Genomic DNA, 26185 nt, shown 5'->3' with positions numbered 1-26185 from the left:
TATGTTTTGAGAATTCATCTATGATGAGCTTCGTTGCTTCGATTACCTTGACAAAACTTTAACAGAGTTATTTGGCATAAAATGCTGATATATTTTTCATACCATCTCTTTCGTCATGATCAAAAATGGTTGATGTATATCTAATATTGATACAGCTAAAGTCGTGTGATATATGTTCCGAGAAGTCGTCCATGCTTCGTTGCTTCGATGTCTCAGTCTACTGAACTATCTATTATTCAGAATGTGCAATCATTCTTGACACGATCCCACTAAACCTTCGCTGCGTAACATTGAAGTTAACTCGCGACGACATCAAACGGAATCTATTAACAGTAAACCTACCGAGCAGTGAAATTGACTTGGTGTACATTACCTTATAAAAATGGAAAGATACAATTTATTTCGTCCCTGTACAGTTTTTATTAGAATAACTACACCGATGATGTAATTTATACAATCATTTCCCAAAAAGTATCTTTATAATTCTTGCAATTGTTGGATTAGTGTTAACCCATTACAGTTGAGCAAAGGGTGAAAAATTGCTACACTATTTTCTAACGAATTTTTCGTGATTAAATTTATCTGTATTCGATAAATTGTTAAATAATAGAAGTTTTCTATAAGCTGAAACAGTCTTTATTTTAAACTAAGTGCAAAGAGTTAAATGTCTATAATATTGAAATAAACCTTGAAATAACTTGAAATTACATGAATCAATTATGCAAAATATTAATTATTTTAATGCTCAGGTACCCTAAATTTAATCTGAGATTTGCAAAGTGAACCGAAGTGAAAAATATGAGTTTTTAACATGAAAAATTGTTACAACCCTTTCAAGCCACCACCTGCAGATTTGAATTCAAAATAATACATTTTAATGAATTTAAAATCGAATCAAATATATAAAGTACGATTCGACAACGTTAAATCAACGAACAACAAAATCGAATTACAAAACTCGTGGTGTAAACAGCAGCCGCGTTAACATCGCGACGCGAGTTTTCTGAAAACACGATCCTGACTCGCCAGCAAAATTTCCAGCGACCGTGTCCCACCTGTTTATCAGCACGTCGGTTTCCGTAGGATTCAGCGTTTTCGCGGGCTACCTTCGAGCCACGTTCTAATTACTACTTTCGATGCTGCGGCTCGTTCCGCGATATCAGGAGGATCGCTGTGTAGCACGGTTGCCTTGTAAACAGTACGCGACAAAGCCCAGTCGCCGAAACGGTCGTGTAACCGCGCGCGCGGCCTTAGTGCTGCGCGATCAAGTCTGAGATCTGGATCCCCTCGATTATCGTTTCCGCCCGGCGAAGGGTCCCCCGCTTCGCTTGTTAACATCGTTACGTGGATTTTATCGGATTTCAAGCCCGGTATAACCGCGCGCCGTACCCATAAACGACGACGTAAACACCGAAAACATGGCGTGGTAATTTGACACGTAACATTTGCGGCCGCCATTAAACCTCCGATACTCGGCCGCCAATGCTTTCGATGCGTTAATTAAAATTTTCAGTTGGCGCGTTTACAGCGTGCGCGCATTAAATCCGCGCCCGGGGTTTCGGCAAAGGGTGTAGGAGAGGGCGCGCGGACAAAGGGTGAGTGGGTGTGTGCTCGTCAAAGGGCGGGTGTGTCCATCAGCAAGAAAAATCGGGAAATTCGTGTAGCCGCGCGGCGAGCCGCTAACGCGCGACAATGTTTGCGTATTAAAAAATCGGCACGGGCGACGAGAAGGCGCGGTAATGGAAAGGTAATCAGAAGAATGGCTCGCCGGATCTGCACGCAACGTTCCCTGCGACCGCGAACATCCCCGCCGATGTTAATGCGAAAGCCACATTCGCGGCGAGAACAAGTGTCGCGCAAACAAACAAGCCCGATAATGAACGGAAGACTTTTAATTTGCTGCGGAGGCAGATACTCGGATTATTTGCCGGGTCCCTCGCCGAGCTGGCTAAAATATAATCGGAATATTCGTGGTTGGTTAATATCGTTCTGAAACGAAGCCGCCACTTCTGCGAGCGTTTGTCTTTCGGCGCAGACGTTCCAATTTATACACGTGGATCAATCGTCGACTTTTTAGGAACAATGTAATTAGATTACGGGAACAGGTATTTATGTGACAAGAATGAAACGAGGATGAAACGTATCCGAGCATTCGACGTGTCTATGTACGGAATGAATTCGGCATATCCGCGAAGGTTCGATAAAGCTTGATCGACCGAAATATTTTTGACGCAGGCGTAAGTGGGTTATGCGGATCGGAAAAGGTCATAGAAATTTTAGCATCGGGGGCACAACCGCGGTGTGCTATAGTCGTCGCAATATAATTAGTAGGCTGCGCGTTTCGGGCACTCCTAGCGCGGTTTTCTAAAATTCAATGTACCCTGTAATTTTAATAAGCCTTCTCGTTGTATTCGCAAACCGATAGTGCCTCTAATGGAACATACGGATTTCGTAGCGAGCTGGAGCACAAGAACGTGCGAGTGCATTCTTAGATCCATGCGGATTGTTAAACCTTAATGATGCTAATGCTGCAACTTCTGATATAATTTTACTAAACTTTTGTGTCTCTGGATACTTTTATAAGAATGTGCAGGAATCTTCGCGATTTAGATAGTGAATAATACTTGAATAATTTAGGTGACATATTTGTGAACGTATTCTCAATTAACAATTTATATTACTGTTTCGTGAATCATTGAATAGCAAGAATATCGATTTAAATTTATATTTGTCTTCAGTCTCTGGAATTTCATGCAGAACAGTTTTTTTTTAACAAGCATTGAACTGCAGATTGTTTGCATTTATTGTAGAATTTAGTGGATGCAATTCAAAATAGCAGAAATAATTGAAAAATACCGACATGGAATTATCAAACACCATTTGTTTTATATTTCAAAATTGAGCAAGAAGGTCTGAGTGTATTTTAAAATATGAAAATTATAATAGAAATATTGAAAGATTTGAGAATGTCGAGAAAAATGTCTATCATTTATTCCTTAACATTTAAACCACTAAACTAATTAAAATGACTGTTTCCTAATTCTTTTATAATTTTTGATATTATAAAAATATCTCCTCGAAAACCCATCAAATAAAGTTCCATGTTGTAGATACAACACTATAATAATTAAAGTATACTATAATAATTATTTTCCCAGTCGAAATAAATTTAATTTTATCATTCTTATCAAGCAGCATACATTAGTCCTGCTCAGGGCACATTAGTTCCAGTATTAAAATTAATAGTCTCATCAAACCATACTATTTTCAAAACGTATGTAACAATTTCATTTATTTTATCATTTTTATCAAACAACATACATCAGTCGCATTTATCCCTCCGCAATTTCAGTATTAAAACTAATAATCTCTCTAAAATATATTATTTTTAAAACACATATAACATTAACTTTTAAAAGTAACGAGCAACATCTCAGAAAATCATTCTCGTTCACAAAAATGTTTGAAAAGGTGTGTCAAAAGTAGCATATCTCGCTTATTCGAAGAACAATAGATTCGTTCTTTGCGATACGCGGCCGCGGCGCGTATCGCGGCGTCGGAGGTCAGTAATTAATGACGCGATGGGTCCAATTAACCGTCGGCCGGTAAAAATTTGTTAACGAAGCTCAGCGGAGCGTGGCCTTTTGGCTGGCGCGGTGTTTTAATCGGGAAAACCGGTGGCGAGAGAGCCGGGCCTCGGGTAGCGGCGGTATTATTATACACGCTCCAGGAGGACGATTCGCGGCAGTCGCTTTCGGGATGGAAGTCATATAATTGAATTCGGTTCACCGAGTCCGGTTCACTGATCGAAACACTACGGCTGGCTAGTTCCGATCCGAACTAACGAGAGAATAATGACCACGAATAACGACGCCCGAGTGAAATCGGCCTCGATGGACGCTGGTCTCTCTGCCGACTTGAATACAGGTTCGACCTAGGGCTTACGAACACACTGCCAGAACCGATCACGGCTGTCTCGCGAAGCTCCAGCAATTTCTCATTGGACACTGTTAGCTGGGCCGATGTACAACTCGTTATTGCCGGCGGTACCCGTGCTCTCGAGGTGTTCGAGGAAATTGCTGGTTTGCGCGGGATTTCGAGACACTAGCTTTCGCGATAACGACTCCCGCGTTGTAGATGATTAGCATAATGATAGTAGTGTTTGCAGGAAAATAAGTTACGCGAAGAGTGGGGTAAGCGACGCATGCGCGGGAGGAGCTCTGTACTGCGACGCATGGTGGTCTAGCTTGAACACTTTAGCGATATATAAAAAAAGGTCTACATTTTCGACTAATTATTCGATAATTAAAATCTTATTGTATCTTGAAAAAGAAGTATTTTCTCGCTTTTCAAACGGAGAACCTTCGTCCCCAAAAATCCATAACAACTAAGTAAGAAAATTAAGTCACCGCAGACCATCGTCCACCGAAACTCTACAAATCGCTGCGCCCGACGATACTCTCGAGCACGTAGCGAATCCCGACGGCGAACGGCACGCAGAAAAACAACGAAATTCCCGACTTCTTGGTAAATCCGAGGGAAGGCATAACAGAGCGAGAGCGTTATACCGGCGGAGAGGCGAGGTCGGCGATCCGGGGTCAGGAAATCCGAGCGGCTCCTCGAGGCTAGATCGCCGCGGCGAGAGCTCCTCTTCCAATCTCATAAGTCACGCGACGAGAAGAATTGCTCATTCTCGGGACGTGCTCCCTTTGTGCCCTTCTGTTTCCCGGTCTCTACGACGTCGGGAGGGAAAAATAATTGTTTGTCGATCGAGGGGAAAAATCGTCGACCGAAAGAGCCCGAAGACGATGAGGAGAACGCGGAGGGTGTGGGAGGAGGGTGATACTGCTGCTACGGATGCTGGCCCGAGGTCCTCCGTGGGACCCTCGCGAAGGGTCCACGGACTTTATTTTCGTTTACACCGCAAATAACTGCAAGGGTGGTCGCGTCGGGCAATCCCCGTGACTGTCCTCGGTTAATTGCGGTTCTTATATAGGAAACGGTGAACTTCGAAGACAGAGGGGGGAGGGTGGCTGCCGTTCGAAGAAAGGGGGTCGAAGGGTGGCCCGAGGTGGGGCGAAGACGGCGGGGACGGTGAAAAGCCGGGGAACTGCAATGTAGGACGAGACTTTAATCTCGTCGTAATGGGGAAACGCAATTTTCCTGCAGTCCGCTGCCAACGAGGTCGTTTCCTTGGATCGATCTGCTTTATACGAGCGCGAGTCCCTTCGCTTCGTCCACTCGTCTCTCGTTTCGGAATCTCTTTGACGCGCGCGCTCGCGGCGCCGTCGACGAAAAAGAACCGGGCAGGTGGGAGACGCCAAGCCGAGCACCGCGGAGAAACAGGTACTCCTTTGCTCTTTTAGAGCCTCTTCCTGCGTGCCTCTTCCTACCGCCGAATGGCTCGCGGAAGTTGTTCACGCGTCTCCTGTTTCCGAAGGTTGCCGACTAATAACGGGGGACACGATCGGGATATTTATTAGTCGATGCTAGGCGATAACGATTCGATGGCTTCATAATCTTGATTTATCGTGCTTTGATTTTTATTGGTCGCTCGAGGACGACGTGCAGTGTGCTCACGCGGGTTATATTATGATATAATGATACTAGAGCTTGTCGCATTATTCTACGTTTATGTATTTAATTATTTTTAATTTGAAGTTAACATATCCTTAGAGACGACACAAATGTGCTGTTTACCACTAATATTTAAATATTGAGATAAGGGTTGTGATATAGTAAATATGAATTTTCTGAGATAGGAATTTATTAGTAACATACAAAGTCTAGTCAATGTAGCTGTGAAATAAATAGTACCTACCAGAAGTGGCACAAAATATCCTGTCTACTAGGGTTGTAGGGTTGTAAGCTACTAATAAGGGTTGCTATGTAATAAATTTGAATTTTTTATCTAATATAGGAATTTATTAGTATCAACTAAAGGCTAGTCAACGTATCTGTGAAATAAATCGCAATGCAAAGGTTTAATTCGAGTATTAATTTCGAGAAACAAAAATTCCTCACTTCTTGAAGCAAATTACACTACCAACTTATTTAATTCAGTTAAAGTTTCGCCATACTTGACTCGCAAAATCTCCTAACATAAGAAACATATGTACTACTTAAATAAGACGCAATAATTAATAAGTAGCACGCATCCCACGGCGGATTATAATCAACTTAGTAACTGACGCGAGACTTAATAAGTAACGCACGCCTTAATAACTAACGCAATATCTTAATAACTAACGCAATACCTTAATAACTAACGCAATACTGTAATAAATAACGCAACGCTTTAATAACTAACCCATCACCACGTCACAGCCGTTAGCTCCATGTAATTGTTGATTTCGAATTACATATTCACTGAAGTAACCTGGCACCCGTGCTGCTGGTAATATCTTCAGACGAAAACGTAAAGAGACTGTCGAAGACAAGGTCTGCTAACGAGTCAACCGGTCGGCTAACGAGTCTACTAACAATTCTGGGTCACGTAATCCCCGAATATCCTTTCGCATCTACGGGCGAAGTGTCGGTCACTGAAAAACGAAGCGGAGAAGAATCAAGCAACGAGATCAGTCCCTCCATAGGTAGGAGGCAAAAGGATTTTGGCTTAGACCGTGAAAATCCCTGTGTACCATCGAGGCTTAAGACTGCCGGTATCCAGATTTTTCTTGGCAACATCGGTGCCGCCGATCTCTCGCACTGTCCCCATCGAACGCACGGCCCTGCAGTAATGTGTGCTTCATGCATATATACCGAGTGGCATCGATCGATTTCTATCAATAATGCAGGCATATTGGATTCAGGAATACGAAGACGCGGCCGGTTCGCGGAGGAACGGGGTGCGGAGGGAGGGAAGGGGGGAGGGGGGGGGGGCATTGAATTTCCGATATGTACTTACCGATAGCTGAATGTAATATGGACACGGGATCCGTGCTATCGTTACCGGATCGTGTAAAAAGCCCGGGCACGGGACCGGCGCGCGACTGATTCGCGTAAGTTCGTCTATCCGGCTGCCATTATATTATGTTGCTAATCGATATTTTCCATTTTCTATTCTCGATCGTTTCGCCCCCTTCCTTTGTCATACCCTTTCGCTCTTTGTCTATGTCCTTCTGTCGTCTTCCTTTCCTTCTCTCTTTCTTTATAAGTCTCTCTGTCTTTCACTCTTTCTTTATAAGTCTCTCTGTTTCTCTTTCTGTATGTCTTTCTCTGTCTTCCCTTTCCTTTTTCCTCTTTCTGTACGTCTCTCTATCTTCTCTCACTCTCTTCCTCTCTTTTTCTGTGTCTTTCTCTGGCTTCTCTTTCTTCTTTCTTTTTCACTAGGTCTTTCTCTGTCTTTCGGTCTCCCTCTCTCTTTCTGTCTTTCATTATGTCTTTCTCTCTTTTTCTCTTTCTCTACGATTTTCTTCCTCTCATTCTCTATGTCTTTTTCTGTCTTCTCTTTCCTTTTGTCTCTTCCTCTAGGTCTTTCCCCTTTTCTCAATGTCTCTCTCTGTCTTTCAGTCTCCCTCTCTGTTTCTCTCTTTCTCTGTCTTTCAATCTCCTTCTCCGTTTTTATCTTTCTCTGCGTCTCTCTCTCTCTTTTCTCTTTCTCTAAGAGTCTCTCTTTCTCTACGTCTTTCTCGCTTTCTCGCTTCCTGCCTCTATCTTTCTATGCTTGCCCACATACACTCTCTATCTCTCTTCCTATCTTTCACTTTTTCCCTTCTCTCTCTCTCTCTCTCTCTCTCTCTCTCTCTCTCTCTCTTTCTACCACTCTTCACAGCTTTTTCCTTATTCCCTTTCCCGTTTCTTTTTTCCCGTTCTCTCCTGCGCCTCGGAGCCTCGCGGGAGAACGTCGCCCGTAGTATTTACTGCAGCGAAGTCTGTGCGCTACCCCTGTGTAATCTAGGAAGTAGCTGTTATCGTATGAACAGTGGGATGTAAGAATAACAATCAGGGAACGGGAGAAAAATTGAGGGGGGCGGTTCAGGGGGGCGAGCTTTATATACTGCGACCAGCAGGGACGACCGGATGGGATATTGCGGGAGAAGCTTGAACATCGTCATTGCTTTTAGATGGGGAATCTCGATACCGGGGTTAAAACCCATTCACGACGGTGAGTCGCGCTGGCATACGCAATTTGTCTGCCGTGTTTTGGCGATACACCGGCCGGAAAACCACGGTCCGCCGTGATCGAAAGAAAATTGACGGGAGTTTCGATTCGCCGCCGCCCTCGACTCAGACACGGCGGGAAAGTTTTTTTATTGTTATCGTCGGGAACGAGTCGGAACCGTTCTGCAAAAGTTTGACGCGGTTTATTAAAACGCACGGAATAAAATTCAGAGCCCCCCCCCCCCCACACTTCTCCTCCACCACCGCCATCGCGATAGCCAGGCCGCTTTTCACTCTCGCTCGATTCTTCATTCTGCGTCGAAAATACGCGCTATACAGATTTGGCGACAGCTGCCCATTTATTCTAGTTTTTTAATCCTGTCGTTTTTAATTTTGTTAGATCGGGCTTGTTGGTTTTGGAATATCGCGACAGATGGGGTTGATGCAGAAAATTCGTTCGCGTCCATGAGAGGCGGGTGAGAAAGTGTGAATAATTATGATCGAGACGTTGGGGGGCGATGCGCTGGCAATTATATATAAACTAGACTTTTCTTTCGGATTTGATGTTGCACGTAGATAACAAACCTCGTAAAAGATATTAAACTATTTTCAGAGATATTAGATATTAATATTATATTATATTTAATTCAGTATTACAGTGTAATAATTATTACTATCAATTATTTGTCATAGCTATTTAATATTATATTAATAATTCAACGTTATATTTACATGGTATTTAAATAATGCAAATCATTACTGATCGAGATAATCACCATTATAGAATCCCCAAATACGTTTCACATGTAATCAGCACTATTTAAAGCGAACCATATGCAAAACGATTCATTGTATTCATAATTAAAGATTATGCTTGACACAATAATTCATTGTAAGTCATTATTATCCGAATATATTTGTGTGTTTTTACTACGGAGACAGTTTTCCAATAATTCGTTTAACGATGTTTCGTTATGGATGATACGAAAAATTTAATATCCTATGTAACAGTTCATATAGATAAGTTCTTTATCGATATTAACCTGACGTAAAGTCGAAACTACTGCATGAGGATTTTGCGTATTTGTTGCCGAATTTAGGTATGGTTTTTAACTCGCTCGAAGTATGATTAACCATTTTATATTTGAAGTCACTTCAACCAAACAATTTTAATTCGATATTCGAAATATATTTTCTGGCATATGATAAAAGAATTAAAAAAAGATATTTCATTGGACAATAACCTACTCTTTTTAATATTCGAAAGAAAGATATTTAGTCTAGTTTAAAAAATATTTATTGCATTCTGAAAGGTATTTGAATAATTTCTTCCAAGAGCTACACGAGAAAATTTGATAATCTCTAAACTATGTTAGAACTTTAGCATCACTTTATAGTCGCCATACAGGTGCAAAGGGTTAAAAACTCTATTTACATCATACGATCAACCTAGAAATTCCGCCTTGATAACAAAGACCGTTGAAACTCTGTTCGGCTAATAAGAAGCAAGGAGGGGTGTGAACCGAGCCGAGAGAGATTCAAATTCCCCTCTTTATCTTTCGCTTTACGGTGTCACACATCAGCCGAGCAAGATTCATCCGCCGAGCCGGTACCGGCGGCAGTCGACGGAGGGGGATATGAAAGGCGTCTCTCGTTCTGAGGTAGCCTCTGGCCAAGAAAAGGGAGAGGCGGGGTTCAAAGTTTATGCCGGGCGGTTTTTCCTTTGTGGTATCATCGGCGTGTCTCAAACGGTTTCGCCCATGGTTTCATCCCTCTCCTGGCCGGCCGATTCGCTTCTATGTCGGCCGGGCTACATACCGGGGCTAAACGAAATTAAAACGTCGAGGTAAGTTTTTGCGGGCCACGCGGATCGGCGGCGGGTGCGCCATGGTCTGACGAAAAGGGGTGGGCCGGGACCGAGACCGCGGGGGGGGGGGAAGGGGTGGAGGAGTTCCAGCTCTCGGCGAAGGGTGTCCTCTCGCCTCCCCGCCGCCGTTCTTCCATAAAAGTGCCGCGAATGCCTGCCGGCACGAGAGACTTGACCTTTGTGCCTGGCAACATTATTAAGTCCTTTGGGGCGGGCAAAGGGCTCCTCCCGGCAGCCACCGCGACGCTACCGGGGAATTAGAGAAGACATTCGAAAACGAAATAACTTCAAAATTCTTCCTTGGCTAACCGGCCGGTGGCCAACTCCGCGACAACTGCAAGAATCCGTCTGATCTCGCCGCCGCGATCGCCTTTCGACGTTTCTAACTTGCCTGTCTTCAGCCATTCCTCTTCCTCTCTATCTCTCTTTCTCTATCTCTATCTTTCTCTCTATCTCCCTCTCTCTCTCTATATATATATATATACAGGATGTCCCGGAAATCGTACTACAACCGAGCAGGGGGTGATTCGATATCGAAAAAGAAGAATATATTTCGGTATAATTAGGAGGACATTTTCAACAATTATTGTAGCATTGTAATAGTAAGTAGTAAAAAAGAATAAAAAATGAGTAATCAGAAGACACACTTTGTATTGTTTCAACCGCACAGTTAGCACTGTTTGTAAAAATTGTCCCGGACAGAGATAAGCAGAGCAGTGAAATGCACGACAAGCAAATTGTATTAAATCGTTTACAAGTTGAACGAACTTTGAAGTCGATTATCACGAAAGCGGAGCTCCCGATGAAAAAATGTTATACCAAAATATTTTCTTCCTTTTTGATGTAGAATCACCCCCGGCCCGGTTGTACTCCGATTTCCGGGACACCCTGTATATCTCCGTCTATCTTTCTATTTCTCTCTCTCCCTCTCCATCTCTCTTCCTCTTACCCCGTCCCTCCCATCTCGTCTTTCCGCTCCTTGTTAGTGTCGCACAATCGGAACCCGTTATTCTCTCGCAATTTTCGGTGGAGCTTCCCTCTAAAACAAGACACAATCGAGGAATTGTTGGCTCCGGTCTCGACGCCGCGCGTAAATAATACGCGATTCCGTTTCTTCGGCGCTCGGCGATTCCCTTTGCCACCGCACACGGCTTTTGTGCGACGACGTCAGTCGAGCACGCGCCTTTTGCGCTTCGCGTGTTTGTATTATGATATTGATTTTGCGCTTGTGTTATGATACATTACGCGGACGAGTTATCCCTTCCAGTTCTTCGAACTAATTACACCCTGTGAATTCCGTTTGCGGCATTATCGGTTTACGGGGGGGTATCGCGGGCGAGCAAAACGACTTTACGTGGAAATTAGGCTTGCGCGTTTAATTGCGACAACGTCGTGTGTCGGGATTTTTGGTCCGTCTGTTGTTCGCGTTTGGTGGCTTGGAATTTGTTTAGCGTTAGCGTTGTATTTACGGTTGGTTTGCTTCGTCGATTCAATTATTAGTTTTATTCAAGTTATTAGAATTTTGTGAATAATTATCACATAATAAATAATAATTTTAATAATAATTTTTATCAAATAATAATTGCCTTCGTTTTAAAGCTTGAAGATTTTATATTTATGGTGTATAGTTTAATTTTTTATGTGAAATGACGACTATCCTTTTGTAAAAAATGTTATAAATTCATTCGTCTGTAAAAGTGTTAAAAAATTTTTCTCGCGACTGAAACTATAGCAGATTTGAAGATCTACATCTCCTCTTTGCAATGACTCCTCAAAATCTTATCTGCGATTTTTTCTCGTCGATTTACGAAATAAAAACGGGGAACCTCGTTTGTCGTATTTTTGCATAATGTATAATCAATGTAGAAAATACGTCGATATCTAAACTGTTATAATTCCGTAAAAAAGAGCTACAGTATAATAAATCTGTAGTCACTTTGAAGCTTGAAGTCTTTACTTTCACAATTCACCGATCGGTTCTTCCTTCCATGCTCTTGCAACTCACAGCAAACGGAAAACTGAAGACATAGATTTGCTGGAATATATCATAAATTGGAACGTCCCCAGAACCATTGAAACATTTTTTCCACGAGTAAATCGACAATGGATTGGAAGGTCGAAGCTTCTCCTTTACAATGACCTCTCAAAACTTGGTACACGACGCTTTTTGGTCGTTTTACGGAACAGAAACGGTGGACAAGTTCCTCTAGAGCCCTCGCGTACCTTGCGTTATTGTATAGCAGGCAGTATACCTTCAATTCGAAGCTCGATAGAGCGACTAAAAAAAAATCGTACATCAAAGTTCAAGAGGTCATTTTAAACGGGAGACTTCGACCTTTAAATCTATATTAGGATCGATCGTGAACGAAATTTTTCAGTGTATTTACAAACGTTTGAATCCGTGACATTTTCCAGAAAAATCGTGTCTCTAGTTTCCCACCTGTTACGTTATACAAAAACACGTGACAGGAAAATCAACGATGCACGACGCAAGTAGAAGCTCCGAGCTTTAAAATAAGCGCACGTTCGTTCTCATACGACACGCTGTTACGAAATTATAACAGTTCAAATATCGACAATTTGACGAAAATCGGAAATGCTATGTACGAATAATTTTTGCACCGACTCTAGACAGTATATTATTTATATTTTAATAAAACCTCTTAAAAAGGTCGTGCGTCAATTTTGCTTGCGTAATTGTAAAGGGGGAAGGTTCGGTCTTGAAATAAAAAAATTTTGCACGATTTTAAAAAGCCGTTCCAATTCGCAGCTCTTTTGTCCCCACTTGCGCTCCATTTAGGTAGAAGAATGATGGAAGCGTTGTAATGCTTTCAGGCTGTGTTTAGTTTATCGCAAAAAAGTTCAGCGGAGCCTTTTAAAATCATTGACCTGGTTTTAATTCCATAAATTCGCAGACACCGCACCGTTCTATGGATCTTTCACAAATTACCGGGGGAAGGGCCTTTGTTTAGCGCGAAGAGCACGCAGACGTGGAAATTCTTTGTGACGTACAATGTACTTCCCATTTCCGCTGCAGGACGAGTAAGAGCTCGTTTTACTTTGCAATTTACGTCATCGCGGGACATCGATACGTTCCTGTTTCGCGTCCGCCTCTGCTGAAGTGTACGATGACACACGGAACAACGGGAGTCTATTTCATTATTACTCCATCATTCCCAGCATTTCGTTCCCATTTTATACATTATACAATACGAGAGGGCTTTGATGTTCCTGCTGGCACCTTCCATCCTCCATCATATTTCCTTTCTTCCTGCCGCTCCTTCCATCGTCCCCTTCTCCCTCCTCTTTTCTCTCTTTCTCATCCACTTCCTCTTTCTCTCTCTTCTCTCTCCCTTTCGCTACTCCAGGGGCGTCTCTCACTCCTCCAGCGGTATGCTAACAGAGGTTAAGAATTATGCGAAATTGCGCGGCTGCCTCGGGGCGAACCGGCAATGGAACAGCGAGAGAGACGCGAATTCGCGTCGGTTTAACGAGCCCCCCTCCTCTTCCGAATGAAGGATGCGAGACAAAAAGAAGGTAAAATATTAATACCCATAGCCGTGAGGGTTGCGCCGCGCGGCGTGCGTTGTGCCGGCGCGTGATCCAATGTGGATCGGCGACGGCCGCCCGCTAAAAAACCGTCCGCGGAAGGGTAATAAGAACGAAAGAGAAAAGTTCATTAAGGGAGGCACGACGGTGTTATACACGCCTAACCGTGAAAGAAACGATCCCGACGTCCTGCGAAATTAGATTGGTATCTATGATCTCGCTCCGAATACCGGGAAAGTTAAATGGTCGGACTTTGACAGGCCATTCTGCCGCGAAAAAATTGGAAAGAATGATCCAATTAACGGGGCTTCTGCTTTCGTTTTTAATGGGTAGCCCGGGAACACCGCGGGCGGCCACCGCGATTTTGGGAACATTAGCTCCGCGGGATATTCCCGGGCTCGGTTCGATCCGGAGCCTTTGAACACGTGGGAAATCCTTGACGAACCTGCCGGACGAAAATAATTCGTCGAGACGCGGAATCGACAGGACTCGGATTCCGACGACTTCGTACAATTTCTGGGAAATGTTTCAGGGAACGTTTCTTTGCATATAGATTCGTGGGGGGAAGGAGAGTTTTAAAATAAGATCCACGGCGGCCGAAACATTTGTTATCGGGGAGGAAGGCGAGTTACAGTTCAACGACGTAATTGAATAAAACAATTCCTTTCTTCCGCTCGTGAATAATATGTAGATTTCTCTATATTTGAAGAGGCTCGGATCAAAAGTGCCTGCATTTTAATACCGATTGCCAATCCGACGTTCCTGCAGCGACTGTCGAGCTCTCTCGGGCGCGACATTATTTTTAATTGATTAACATGATTGAATTGCTCCTTCAACATCGCGATTTTCACCGGCCTGTTACAGATACCGAACCATCTGGTATGGCTGTGCTTCTTCTACTTGACATTCCATTCGTTCTTTAATCTGCTCGGCGAGCTGCTGCATTTCGCCGATCGAAATTTCTACTGCGACTGGTGGAACGCGAATAACATCGACACTTTCTGGAGGACGTGGAACATGCCGGTGCACCGATGGGCCGTGCGGTAAGCTTGATCATTATTATCACCATTAATAACCGCCTTTATTAATCGTGTCCACCGTGCTACGTAAACTAATAAACGGACCCGGAACGCCGGCCATTCGTTTTCCTCCTGTTTGCTCGCGGACTCGCTTACATTCTGATAAAATCAGCCCTTGTTTCCATTTATTTTATTCGGGTCGCGATGGATCGTGGCTACAGTTACAATTATTTGCTTTGTAAAGAACTGACACTTTTGTTAGTAATTTGATAATCTCTAAAAGTTGGTAAATTCAGGATCACAGATTAGTTCTCGTTTTAGAAATATAAATTGATTTCTTAACTGAAAAGTTCGACAAGCCCTTTAAAACTTTTAGGAAAAAATAAATGGGTCTTTATATTTTTTTCGTGCTTGAAGATATTATATAACATTGATCTTGTTCCTGATTAATATATATTTTGCATAGTTTACCGTGTATGAATTATTCATGAACTTCCAATCTTTCGATCTAACCTTATTCTAATATTATACCCATTAAAACTTATCCGTCGTAATAAATATAATCTAAAGCCCATTTAAAAGTGTTAACTACAAAATAATAAATTTACTCCTTCCTGCCAAATTTAAACAAAATTTGTTTCCCCACAAAATATAGAAAAATTATATAAATGAATTTATCTAAGTAATATTCTATTTTATTAGAAGAATTATTTTAGCAAGATAAGCGCAAATCACGTCGCCAGTAATCGAGATCATATTTTACAATTCCGACCGTAATTTACGATATTTCACGGGAACCATCCTGTATAAATCAGCCACGGCTGACAGCCACCGAAATGCAATCCACCGAAGATCGGCCTTATTCAACTACCGATCGATCGATGACCCCGGAAAAAAAAACCGTCGAAGAAATCCGCCGATCTTAATTACGTGCTTCTCGCATTTGCATCGGCAAATTATTTCGACGTTCCGTACTGTCCCCGGCAGCCGGGTATTTCGGTGCCGTCGATCACCGTCGCCGGCGAAAACCGAACGCGGCTCGCTGGGCGCGGAATTCGAAATCGGAATAAATACGGCGGGGTGCTCGGTGGAGGATCGGTTCGCGGCCGCGCCGGGGAATTAATTAAAAGCGGTGTCGAGGGCCGGCTGTTCATAAACGCGTCCGCGGATTAATTTCCCGAAATAAACGGCGGAACAGAAGATCTTCGTCGACCCGTGCCGCGGGGCGCGGTTCCGTTCCGCTGCGGAATAGTTTTCAAACACGGGCCGGCCGGTCCGACACCCTTTCCAGTTACGCGGACATTAAAAGTAGTACTTAGAGTGGCGGCGGTCCTATGTATACATGTACAGGGTGTCCGAACGTAAATGCTCCAGCAAGCGTCACGCAACAAGAAAGTTTGATAGGAGAGAGACAGGTGGTTTTATTCGAGGCTTGTTTATTTGTTCGTTTTATATGTGTCTTCCGAGTTACAAAGTTCAAGCATTTTTAAATTAATATATCTTTAATTGAATATATCATTTTTAAATGAATATATCGTTTTTAAATGAATATAATTTTTGTGCATATTTAATTGGTAGAGGTTATTTTTAATCAAGATAATACCACGTTAAAACCTGCTTCTATGCATTTGCGTCTATGACACTGTATATTTAGTGCTTTAAAAACTGTAACAACAAAAGTACAATACAAATTACTACCTTAATACTTAAAATACCGATCATTTCCTAAACGACTTCTAATAGCTTTAAAGAAGATTTAGACTGCAACTGTACTAACTAAATAAATAAAAAATAATACTCATCCATTTAAAAGGGTTTGAGTCGCAAACGAAATAATTGCCTAAGAATAACATAAAACCGTGGAAGTTTCCCCTGTTTAGCTTTTCTGTACCTTCAACCGTTTGGAAGACGTTTGCTTGGACATTCATGGACGGACACCCTGTATATGTATAGTTCTAAATATATATGCAGAGCGAGCGAGAGAGAGAGGGAGAGAGCGAGAGACAAGGGACGGAGGGGATAGAAGCTAAAACAATTAGCCGCGCAGCAGTTTCCACAGGGTTAAAAGGGGTGGCGGTCGAGGGGCGGGCAGGCGACGGGGAGGGCCTCTGATTCACGGAAATTTCTCTTCCTTTTCGGAGGGCAGACAGGAGCCGGGTTCTCGCGAAAAATGTAATTAAATCTCCTTAAAGCGGGGCACACTCGTTAACGAAGTTTAGCCGCTTAGGCGGAAAGAAGCTCGATCAAAAGTACGACCTCGCGGCTGGGTACCAACTTCCACCTTTTCCACCGTGCCTCCCCAACCTCCCTCCCCCCTCCTACTACCACGGTTTTCTTCCCAAGGCCTTCTTTTTTTATCTCGTTCTTTTTCCACATTTCACCGCACTTCCTTCCTGTCTTCATTCCTTCATTGAAGCCGGATCCCCAGCGCCCATTCAACGCGAACCGAGCGAGACCCCGTGTACTCTCTCGCGCTCCCGCACTTCAATCCGCGATCCGAACGTCTGAGAATGACTTACGAATTTGTTTGAAAGGGAAACAGTGGCGCGGAGTGACGGGAATGTTCCAGGCGTTGAACCGGCTGTCTGGTAGGATTTCTACGGGGATCAACGGTGTACAGATTTTTTGACAAATTTCCGCATGGAGTGCTCCTTTCCCGGCGTATTTTAAAGCCGAGCACCGGGGCCTTTAATGTTCTTTGACTTTTGTCCCGACAGATGTCTTTGAGAGCTCTTAACTCCTTCGCGTTTTATTCTCCGCTAACCAAATTGACTGCGATTCTCCGGCTTTAATTACTTCCTTGGTGGTAGAGGACTATTTTTATTTTCTATTTGTTGGAGGTCCACTATTAGCGGTTGGAGACATCTTAGTTAATTATTTAATAGATAAATCTGTTATTAATTTAGTAGAAAGATCAATATCGATTTTAATTCCCAGATTTTGGCAGTAGAGAAATTCCTCCAATTCTCATATGTCTCTTATTTTCTTAGTTTAATTTGTCTCTTCCTATCAAATAGATACAATAGTATCCGATTGACATTATAGAAAGCATAATGATAGTATAATAATATAGAAAGTGAAGAGTTAATAGTGGTTAACATTACAAACCGCCTCGTTGAAAAACGAAAACCAAAGATGATATTAAATAACTCTAAGACTAATTATATATAATCATTTTTAACTATTCAGTAGACAGCGAATCATTGTGCACAATAAAAATAACACTTGCGATCAAGCATTCGTCAGCTATAAACATTTTCCTTACTTCAAAAATTCTGGCATCTTGAAAATAATGCAACGACGCTCTTAAATTCTCTTAATTTGTCTACTGTTTTAAATTCGACCTGCTATTTATTTCAAAGCGTAGAGAAATGTGTTAGACAAGAATAACGAATAAGGATTGAAGGGAATTAGTAATATTTATGTTAAATAGATTTTGTATGAAGTTTCCATCACGTGTCTTATTATACGTGGATCCACTGTCTATGTGTTATTAATTATTTCTGTACTGTAGTTTTACAAGTGACGCTATTATTTTTAGTAAATGATCCGGCCAACTAACTCATTAATAAGTTCATCTATCCTTTCGCTAGCCTAATAGATACTGTCAGGTGACGTTAATATTCACGAAACAATTGAATTCCCCGACATGAGAGACTGTACGCATTAATCATTGTTTCTCGTCCTGATTATGATCGTTTTGTACACTTTACCAGGCTTTGTACAATTTGGTTCGTTTAAAGCTAAAGCAGATTCTACATTTTCGTAACTCGAAATTAAAAGCCATTCGATCTGTCATTGATCTATCGTAACTTCATAATGTCCTATAGTAACTTCTTTGATCCTAGTTTGACGCTGTCCTCGATATAGTATCCTAATCGCAAATGAAAGGACATTATTCATCAAAACTCTAAATAGCTTCCAACGTGTTATAAACTTGCTAGAAAGGAATATTATTTTTATTAAGGAACCGTGAGAAACAATTTTTAATATGCCAAGTAAATTATGCTTAATGATGTATTAAAATGTTCTGCAACCTTTCGACATTTAATGAGATTTCGAGTTCTTCTGCTTTCGAGATTTAATCAATTTTACGTGACAAAATTACTTTCCGAATAATCTCATACTCCGATTAACGATTCCTTGCCGATAATAGGATTTCTTTAATGTTTAAACATCGACAAGAAGGAAAAGTGGTATTTTATTCCACGGGGGAGATTCTAGAGAGATTCTGCTTTAACATTCTCTCTCTTTTTATCGAAACATGCGCCTTTTTTCTTGTAAAAATTCAGTGTTCATATTTATCTTGTTTTTTGAATTCTTTATGTTCATTTTACATTTATTAATATTATTCGAGTACGTTTCAGCTTCGAAATAAAATATGATGAAAACATCATTATAATTAATGAACCCTAATGACAATTATTGCAATTAGACTGCGGATTTTATGCATTCGAGACTAAACAAAAAGAATGAGAAGATAAAAAGAAATTAAGAATATTAATTTATTAATTTGCACTCATTGAAATTATTAAAAAATTGAAAAAAATTATGCTTCGCTCCAGTGTCTAGAAAATCGTTCGGATCATTTTTATTTTGCATAAAAATCCGCAGTCTGGTTACGTCTACCAGATACTATAAAAAGAAAGAATTTAGATTATTATCATGCAAAGAAGAAGATCTCCTATTAATAATTAAAATCAACGATAGACTTAAAACTGTAATAGCTTCATAAAATACGTGGTACTGCGCAGGAATTATTAATAATTTCTGAAAAAGCTTTTAAAAATGTATTGTAGCAGAAGGAGCAAATATTTAAATATCCATATATATTTTCCAGATTATTGATTAGCACATTTTTTCCTTATTAATACTAAATACCGAGGAAAATAATTCAGAAACTGGTTGCAAGAATAAAAATGATAAAATTTATTTTGAAATATCAAGATCACGATTACGTGTTTCTATAAATAAATAGATTTTTATCATTTATGTGCCTGCTATGCTTGCTTTAATAGAATTCAAAATTACGTGAGTTGACGTTACCAACGACCAGGAATAGACTTTATAATGACGTGAATTCACGCCAGCAGTCACGAATGTGATAATATATTTATTAGACTGGAAAACTACGTAGAAAATTATATTATATATAGCGTCCTCATATCTGAAACAGTTAAATACACAATAACAGTCAGAATTTTCTCCGCGCCTTGTACATCAAGGGATTAAGGCGTCGCCATCAAAAATTGCATTCGTTGCCAGTAAAATCGCAATATTACAGCAAGTATATCAACTTTCTAAAGCGGAGGCAATCGCCGTAAAGCGAAGCGTCCCGGGCAAAAGGATTCAAATGAAATTCCAAGTCGGCGACCAATATTCTTCGGTCCAGCTGGAAAGAATCTCGCGGGCGAAGACGCCGGAGAAGCTTGTTGCGGGGCGCGTTTTTTGCCGGCATGCGTCATTCCTGTCGCCCGTTACATTGGATTATGCATACCAGCTCAATAGAATCGGCGAACTTTCGTCGAACTTCGCGGGCCGCGGAGCTTTTCCGGCAGGTGCGCGTGCCGCTAACAACCCCGCGGCCGACGAGCCCGCGTTTTTCCGCGATACGAACTTTTCAAATCCCCCCACACCCCTCCTCCCCCGAAAAAAAAGAAAGCGCAGAGCACGGGGGAGGGGAAAGTTGTTATTGCGCCATTGGCGACGGCGTGTTCCGGCGTAGGCGGGGAGTTAGTGTTGTGGTAGGAGTGTCGGATCGAAGGGTTCTCGCGAGACCGATACCGTAAGAGCCATAATTCACCGTCAGCCGACAAGAAATATCGGTCCGGCGAGCGCGGAGGAACGCGTCAAAACAGGGGAAGAAGGATTCCCGATTAGGTTCGCGTTTCGGCCGTGTTCGAATCGCTCTGTCTGCCTCCCGCGGACCAACGGGGCGGTGTGGGAGGAAGGAGGAGGAGGAGGAGGAGGGACGCTCTCATCAACTCGCAATTAACTAGATTCCGAATAATTAACCTGGCAAAAACAGTAATCGGCTTTGCCGCGGGCAACGACGTCCTCCTCGCGTCTACAATTTCACCGGCGCTCCCCGTTCGACCCGCCTCCGCTACCGGTCGCACCTGCGCTCCTCCTGCTCTCTCTCTCTCTCTCTCTCTAGGCCTGCTCCGTCTCCTCTTTTTTTTCTCCGCCGCCGTCTCGCCCGAGATATGCAGCCTGCAATTGCAAGCTGCAACTGGCACGCAGCCATGCGACCGCGCGCCGCCTACGATGAGCGGGTTGAGGTGAAAATGGAAAAGCTGCACAGACGGCGGAGACGACGATGACGGGGGACACAGACGACGCGGGCGACGGAAGCGACGGGGGTGGCTGCGCGCGCGGAGAGGGGTTGTCGACGAAGACGACGTCTTTTCAGGATTGTAATGGGAAAAGCCGATACGCATCGTGGTGCCCGCACTTAAAGCTGTTTATTCCCCGCGGCACTTATAATGCCTCTATAACTGGAAGATATTCCGACGCGTCTATTCCGCGCGAGCCCCGGGATCCGCGGGAACGCCGGGAGTGAAAACAGAAAGGATCTATTTCGCGGCCGATCTCTATGGGACCCTCCCTATCAGACGATCCGCCGAACAATCGCCCTCTCCCCCGTTTACGGAACGCGAGCATCTCGTTACAGTTTACCTTCGCGATTCGCGCTTGTCTGATCGATCCTACGCCCGCGAGGATCCAGTTTTACCTGTCCTGTAATCTCCCGGCTCGGTCGGACCTCTAATTACCCATCCTTCGAGATCCTTTTTCCGATCGACGTCCTTGAGACGCGTCGAGTGGGAGAGCGACGGCTACAAAAGTGATCTTCGCGAATTTTTTTGCCGGAGAACAATTCAGGATATCGAATCGGAGTTTAGTCGGCTATGTAGATATGTTCTTGAATCATATAAAAAGATTTCTTAAACGTATCGGATCCTGAAAATAACTAACGTATATAATAATCTTTATTATAATAAGTCCTAGTGTTCAGACACTTTCGTTTTATTTGACGATTTATTAAATGAATTATGCATAAAAGCGTCGACTGATCATGGTTACACCAATTTGATATAAATTATTATATCAATATATACTAAATATATACTAAATATATACCTCAGATGTAGCACGGGGGTGGTTATTTTTATGATTAACCACGTTTATTCAAACAGTGCGCGGTCGCAGTTTTTATATAAATTTTATTAGAATGATTAATATGCAGCTTCCTATCAATGTTCAGGCGAAGGGTGAATTAAGCTCTGTTTACAACAGTTTGATCACGTTTGAGTAGATTCAGCTTGCCTTAATCCAGTTTGAATCTGAGTTAAATCCACGAAATTTGATTTACACTGAATTACAAATGTACGAAAGTTGTCCCTACGCTTCCTGACCGATTTCAAATTAAATAGAAAGTTTCGCGCGCCGACAGTGGACACAAAAAGAGATCCCCCGGCTTTTACGTTGCATTCGCTCGTTCATTGAACAGTGAATATAATTGTATCAAGAAATTATAACTATACATTTCTAACTTGTGCAACCGTAGTAAGAATTTCTACAAAAGATATCCAAATTCGGAAACCTCAATTTTCAGCTGTCCAATTTTATTTAAATGGATATAGCTTCCACGAAATAAAGGAAATAAATTCAGGAAATTCGGACTACAGAGAATTGCAATTGTATAAAAATTATTTTTAATTAAGCAGCAAGTCCGGCGCGTTGACGAAGCATGCGAAGACGTCTCCGAAGAATTTCCTACCATTTCGGTTCTTTACGCCAGTTTTTTTCACTCGCCGCCGTTTCCTTTTCTTTTTTTCTTCGTACGCGAAGCCGCTCTGATAACCAGCCGGCTAACGATCTCTCTTTCTGGCTCTCGCTTTCCCGCGGCCGTTCCCGTTGCGAGCCGACAACCCATAGTGTCGCTATTCCGGGAAACTTCCACGGCTATTGCTTTAATTTTTCGAGGCGATTCTACCGCTGCTGATCCTTAAACGCGCCGCCATTCTTATCTGTACCTTAGCCCCCCGGACTCGGCTGGGATCATGTGCTCCTTTGTGGTACAACGCTGTAATGGGTCTCTGCATGGGTAATAGTCCCACGGATATCCTTACAAAACCGCGTTCCCGGATAACGAGATCCCCCCCGGGACTCTTTATTTGCGCCGTGTTTTCTGCGCGCGCGCGTCTCTGCGAATGATTTTTTAATTAGTCCGAATTGCTTGGTTACAGACATCTTTACATCCCGATCATCGAGATGGGCTATGGGAGGACAACGGCATCGGTGACGGTATTCTTCATCAGCGCGTTCTTCCATGAGTATCTGGTCAGCGTGCCGCTCAAAACGTTCAAGACGTGGGCCTTCATGGGCATGATGGGACAGGTGAACGAATTTTCTTGCAGATTTTTTAAAACCAAGTCGAATTTTATATATATATATTATTTCATTCGTGTGATTCCTGAGCAATTTGATCCAAGCTGTGAAATCTGTTTAAGTCATTCGATATCCGAGCAATATAATTTAAGTAGTGAAATCTATTACGATGAAATGGTATCTGAACAATTTTATTCATATAGTAAAATCTATAACATTCATATGGTATCTGTACAATTTTATTGATATGGTAAAATCTATAACATTCATATGGCATTTCAACAATTTCATTCAGCTAGTAAAATCTATTTCAATCATATATACAATTTTATTCGACTAGTACAATATAGTTTCAATAACGTGATATCTGTACAATTTTATGAACGAACTAAAACAGATTTCAATTATATTATACCAGAACAATTTTCTTAAAGGGGTGAAATTTATTTCACTCGTACAAAATATATGTAAAAATATTTAAAGGAAAAAATATTTGATAAATTGAACAGGGGACAAATTGCAGAAGGAATACTGCACTTGCTGTCCGACCACGACAGTGTCTCTCTCTACTTGTTCCCCATCGAGCAACCCGATCCACGAAATTCGCGTACAATCGTCGAAACTTTAAACCGATAGCATCATCGAGAATTTTGTTTATCCCGTATACTATTAATCACGACGATCAGTTTTAATTAGCCGATCGATAACGGGCAGCGATCCATAAATAGAATAACGGTAGACAGAGGCGACTAAACAATTAACGCAACCAATATTAACACTTCCAGCCACTTCAAATATTCATTATATTATTTGACAAGTGAGGGGCTCCAATAATTCCCGGCTTGATAATCTACTTCATGACATAATTGGGCGCCGTGCTTCTCTAATCGTTGCGTCGCCGTGGAACCCGGTTGCCGGGCAATTAGAGAGACACCGCCGTACGGAAGAATCCAACGATATGAATAATTAATCTAACGGCCGGGCGTCGTCACGTGGAAACTTTTTCGAACCCGATTTTTCCAGATACCGTTATCCATTCTGAGCAAGAAGGTGGAGCAGCAGTGGGGCGCCAGATGCGGCAATATCGTGGTGTGGGCGAGTCTCATTATCGGACAGCCACTTTGCATAATGATGTATTACCACGATTACGTGATAACTCACTTCGGCGAGATACTGGTCGAGGATTATTCGGTGGTGTAGGCTGCTACTGGACACGATTAAGCGGGAAGCGATCGGAGAGCGGGAGAGAGAGAAGAAAGAGAGAATGAGGGAGAAGGAGAGAACGAGGGAGAGGTAGAGAACAAGAGAGAGAGAAAGAGAGAGAGAGAGAGAGAAAGAGAAAACTAGAGAGAGAGAGAGAGAGAGAGAGAGAGAGAGAGAGTGATAGAGAAGGAGAGAACGAGAGAGAACGAAAGTTCTCGCCGACGTCGAAAACGGGCCACTTGTTCGTCGACGATCTATCATGCAACGCGGTTCCGTTCAACGAATTATCCTGTTCCGCAAAGTCGACGCAACTCGTCCGAAATTTCGTTCCGAGGGGAAGCGGACATCGCGCGCAAGTGCCTTAAGTATTAAGCCATTCAACGAACGCCGGCGAAGTGTCGGCGCCGGGAACGGTCCGCGGCTCTTTTGTTAAGCGGGTGATGGTTCCACACGGTGATTAAATATTCGCGGGTTAGCTTGTAAGACTCGGCCGCGGCGACAAGGCGGGTTCGCCGCCGTTCCTTCTTTTCTACGCGATTTACTCGGCTCCGCAACTCAACCTTTTCATACTTTCATAGAGATTATATTATACTTTAAGTCGCGCGCCGCGCCACGCCGGGACGTTAGGGTCCGAACGGGGGCTGGCTCGTATCGGCGCCAACGGGATCCAGGGACGAGTGCGAACCGGGAGTGTGCGCGATCGAGGTGTTAAAGCGGGGAAGAGTTGTTGCGCTAATCCGAGGCAGACTGCGCGCTCGCGATACGCGCGCGCCGGCTGTTCCGGGCTGTCGCGAGGCGCATTAAGGAATTTTATAATTCGAGAGCAGGCCGTGAGCCCGATCGCCGGCCCTCGTAAATCGTCGGGCTTCGCCCGGACACACGGATATTGTGCGTGCGATAAGACAATAATTCACTGTCTTCCTTTTTTTCCCCCCTCCCCCACGACCCACTCTACCACCGCCCACGGCTTCAGAGACGGAGATTCGGAATATTAGCTGTAATAAATTTGTCCGTGAACACGGAGTCCGCAACGTTCCGCCTGTTCGGTAAATATTTTAGCCACGCTCCGCACGCGTCTAGAAACCGCTTCGCCGTTTACGACGGGCCGATCGTCGGCGCTGAAGATTTAACGAACCGCCGCTGCCGCTGCTGTTGCTGCTTCCATGGTAGCTGCCGCCGAGGCTGCTGGTTTATCTTTCTTCGCGGACAGCTACCATTTTCGCGGACTTCTTCAGCCTGCCCAATGCCACAATGTACCGCGCGCAACAGCGCGCCAGTTGTCGAATAAATGAGATGTTTGTTACCAGCCTCGTTAAACTTCTTTTCTACCCTGACAGATACATCTGCGTTCGCCTACGGGGATGAAACCGGAGAGGTATTCTCGAGTGCTGACGCAGCCGACTTTCTTTTTCAGGCTACCACCATGACGGGGTTGACTACGACCGGGACAACATACAAAATAAGTCTGATGTTTGTTGATAAACGGACGGATTTTCGAGCGAACCTGTCCGCGTTGCTTTCGGACACGCATTTATTTCGCGGTTGCAAATGACGCGACAGTGTTCCCAAGCTCTTTGATATTTTTAATATTTTTCAATCGAGCCGCTCGGCTGCCACGAACAATCAGAACCGTGAAATACAATTGAAATGACAAATCGCTAGTGGAATGAACCACGAATGGCCTCGAATCGACCCATATTTTCAAATATCAATCAGGGAACATTACGATAGCCATGAACAGATATTGTTGAAGATGCTTCGAGAATTCAGATTATATTGGCTCTCTGACAAAGAGAGAGAGTTATCACTCGATGTTAACTAGAGGGTTAGGAGTAAATTCTGAGGTAAGAAAATTCCGCACGGATTCGAATTCTCGGCGAATTCTGTGATAGCGGAGCAGGGTATATTAGCGGTGGGATTGAACGGCGAATTGAATTCTTCTTGCGTTTCGAGGACCGCTTCGAAGAGGTGTTCCCCGGGTCTGAGGAGGGTCGACACGCACGGCGCGGCCCGCCGTCACGCATCTGGAAGGTATATAACAGTGCGTACGCGT

The 26185-nt window shown here is 43.1% G+C and overlaps 1 protein-coding gene across 1 annotated transcript in view; it reads left to right on the top strand.

The window, feature by feature from the left end:
- Mdy (diacylglycerol O-acyltransferase) overlaps window positions 1–25854 on the top strand; it is a 194816-nt gene extending 168962 nt beyond the window's left edge. The window contains exons 10-12 of the mRNA XM_078197577.1: window positions 14384–14562; window positions 22788–22938; window positions 23953–25854. Coding sequence (XP_078053703.1) covers window positions 14384–14562; window positions 22788–22938; window positions 23953–24129 — 507 coding nt within the window. The 3' untranslated portion in view covers window positions 24130–25854. The remainder of the gene's footprint in view (window positions 1–14383; window positions 14563–22787; window positions 22939–23952) is intronic.
- Window positions 25855–26185: the final 331 nt, after the last annotated feature.

The sequence above is a fragment of the Augochlora pura genome, chromosome 3 (assembly GCF_028453695.1).
Source record: "Augochlora pura isolate Apur16 chromosome 3, APUR_v2.2.1, whole genome shotgun sequence".
In the NCBI taxonomy this organism is placed as follows: domain Eukaryota; kingdom Metazoa; phylum Arthropoda; class Insecta; order Hymenoptera; family Halictidae; genus Augochlora; species Augochlora pura.
Note: the sequence above shows the minus strand (reverse complement) of the source record. Positions and strands in the feature narration are given on the sequence as shown.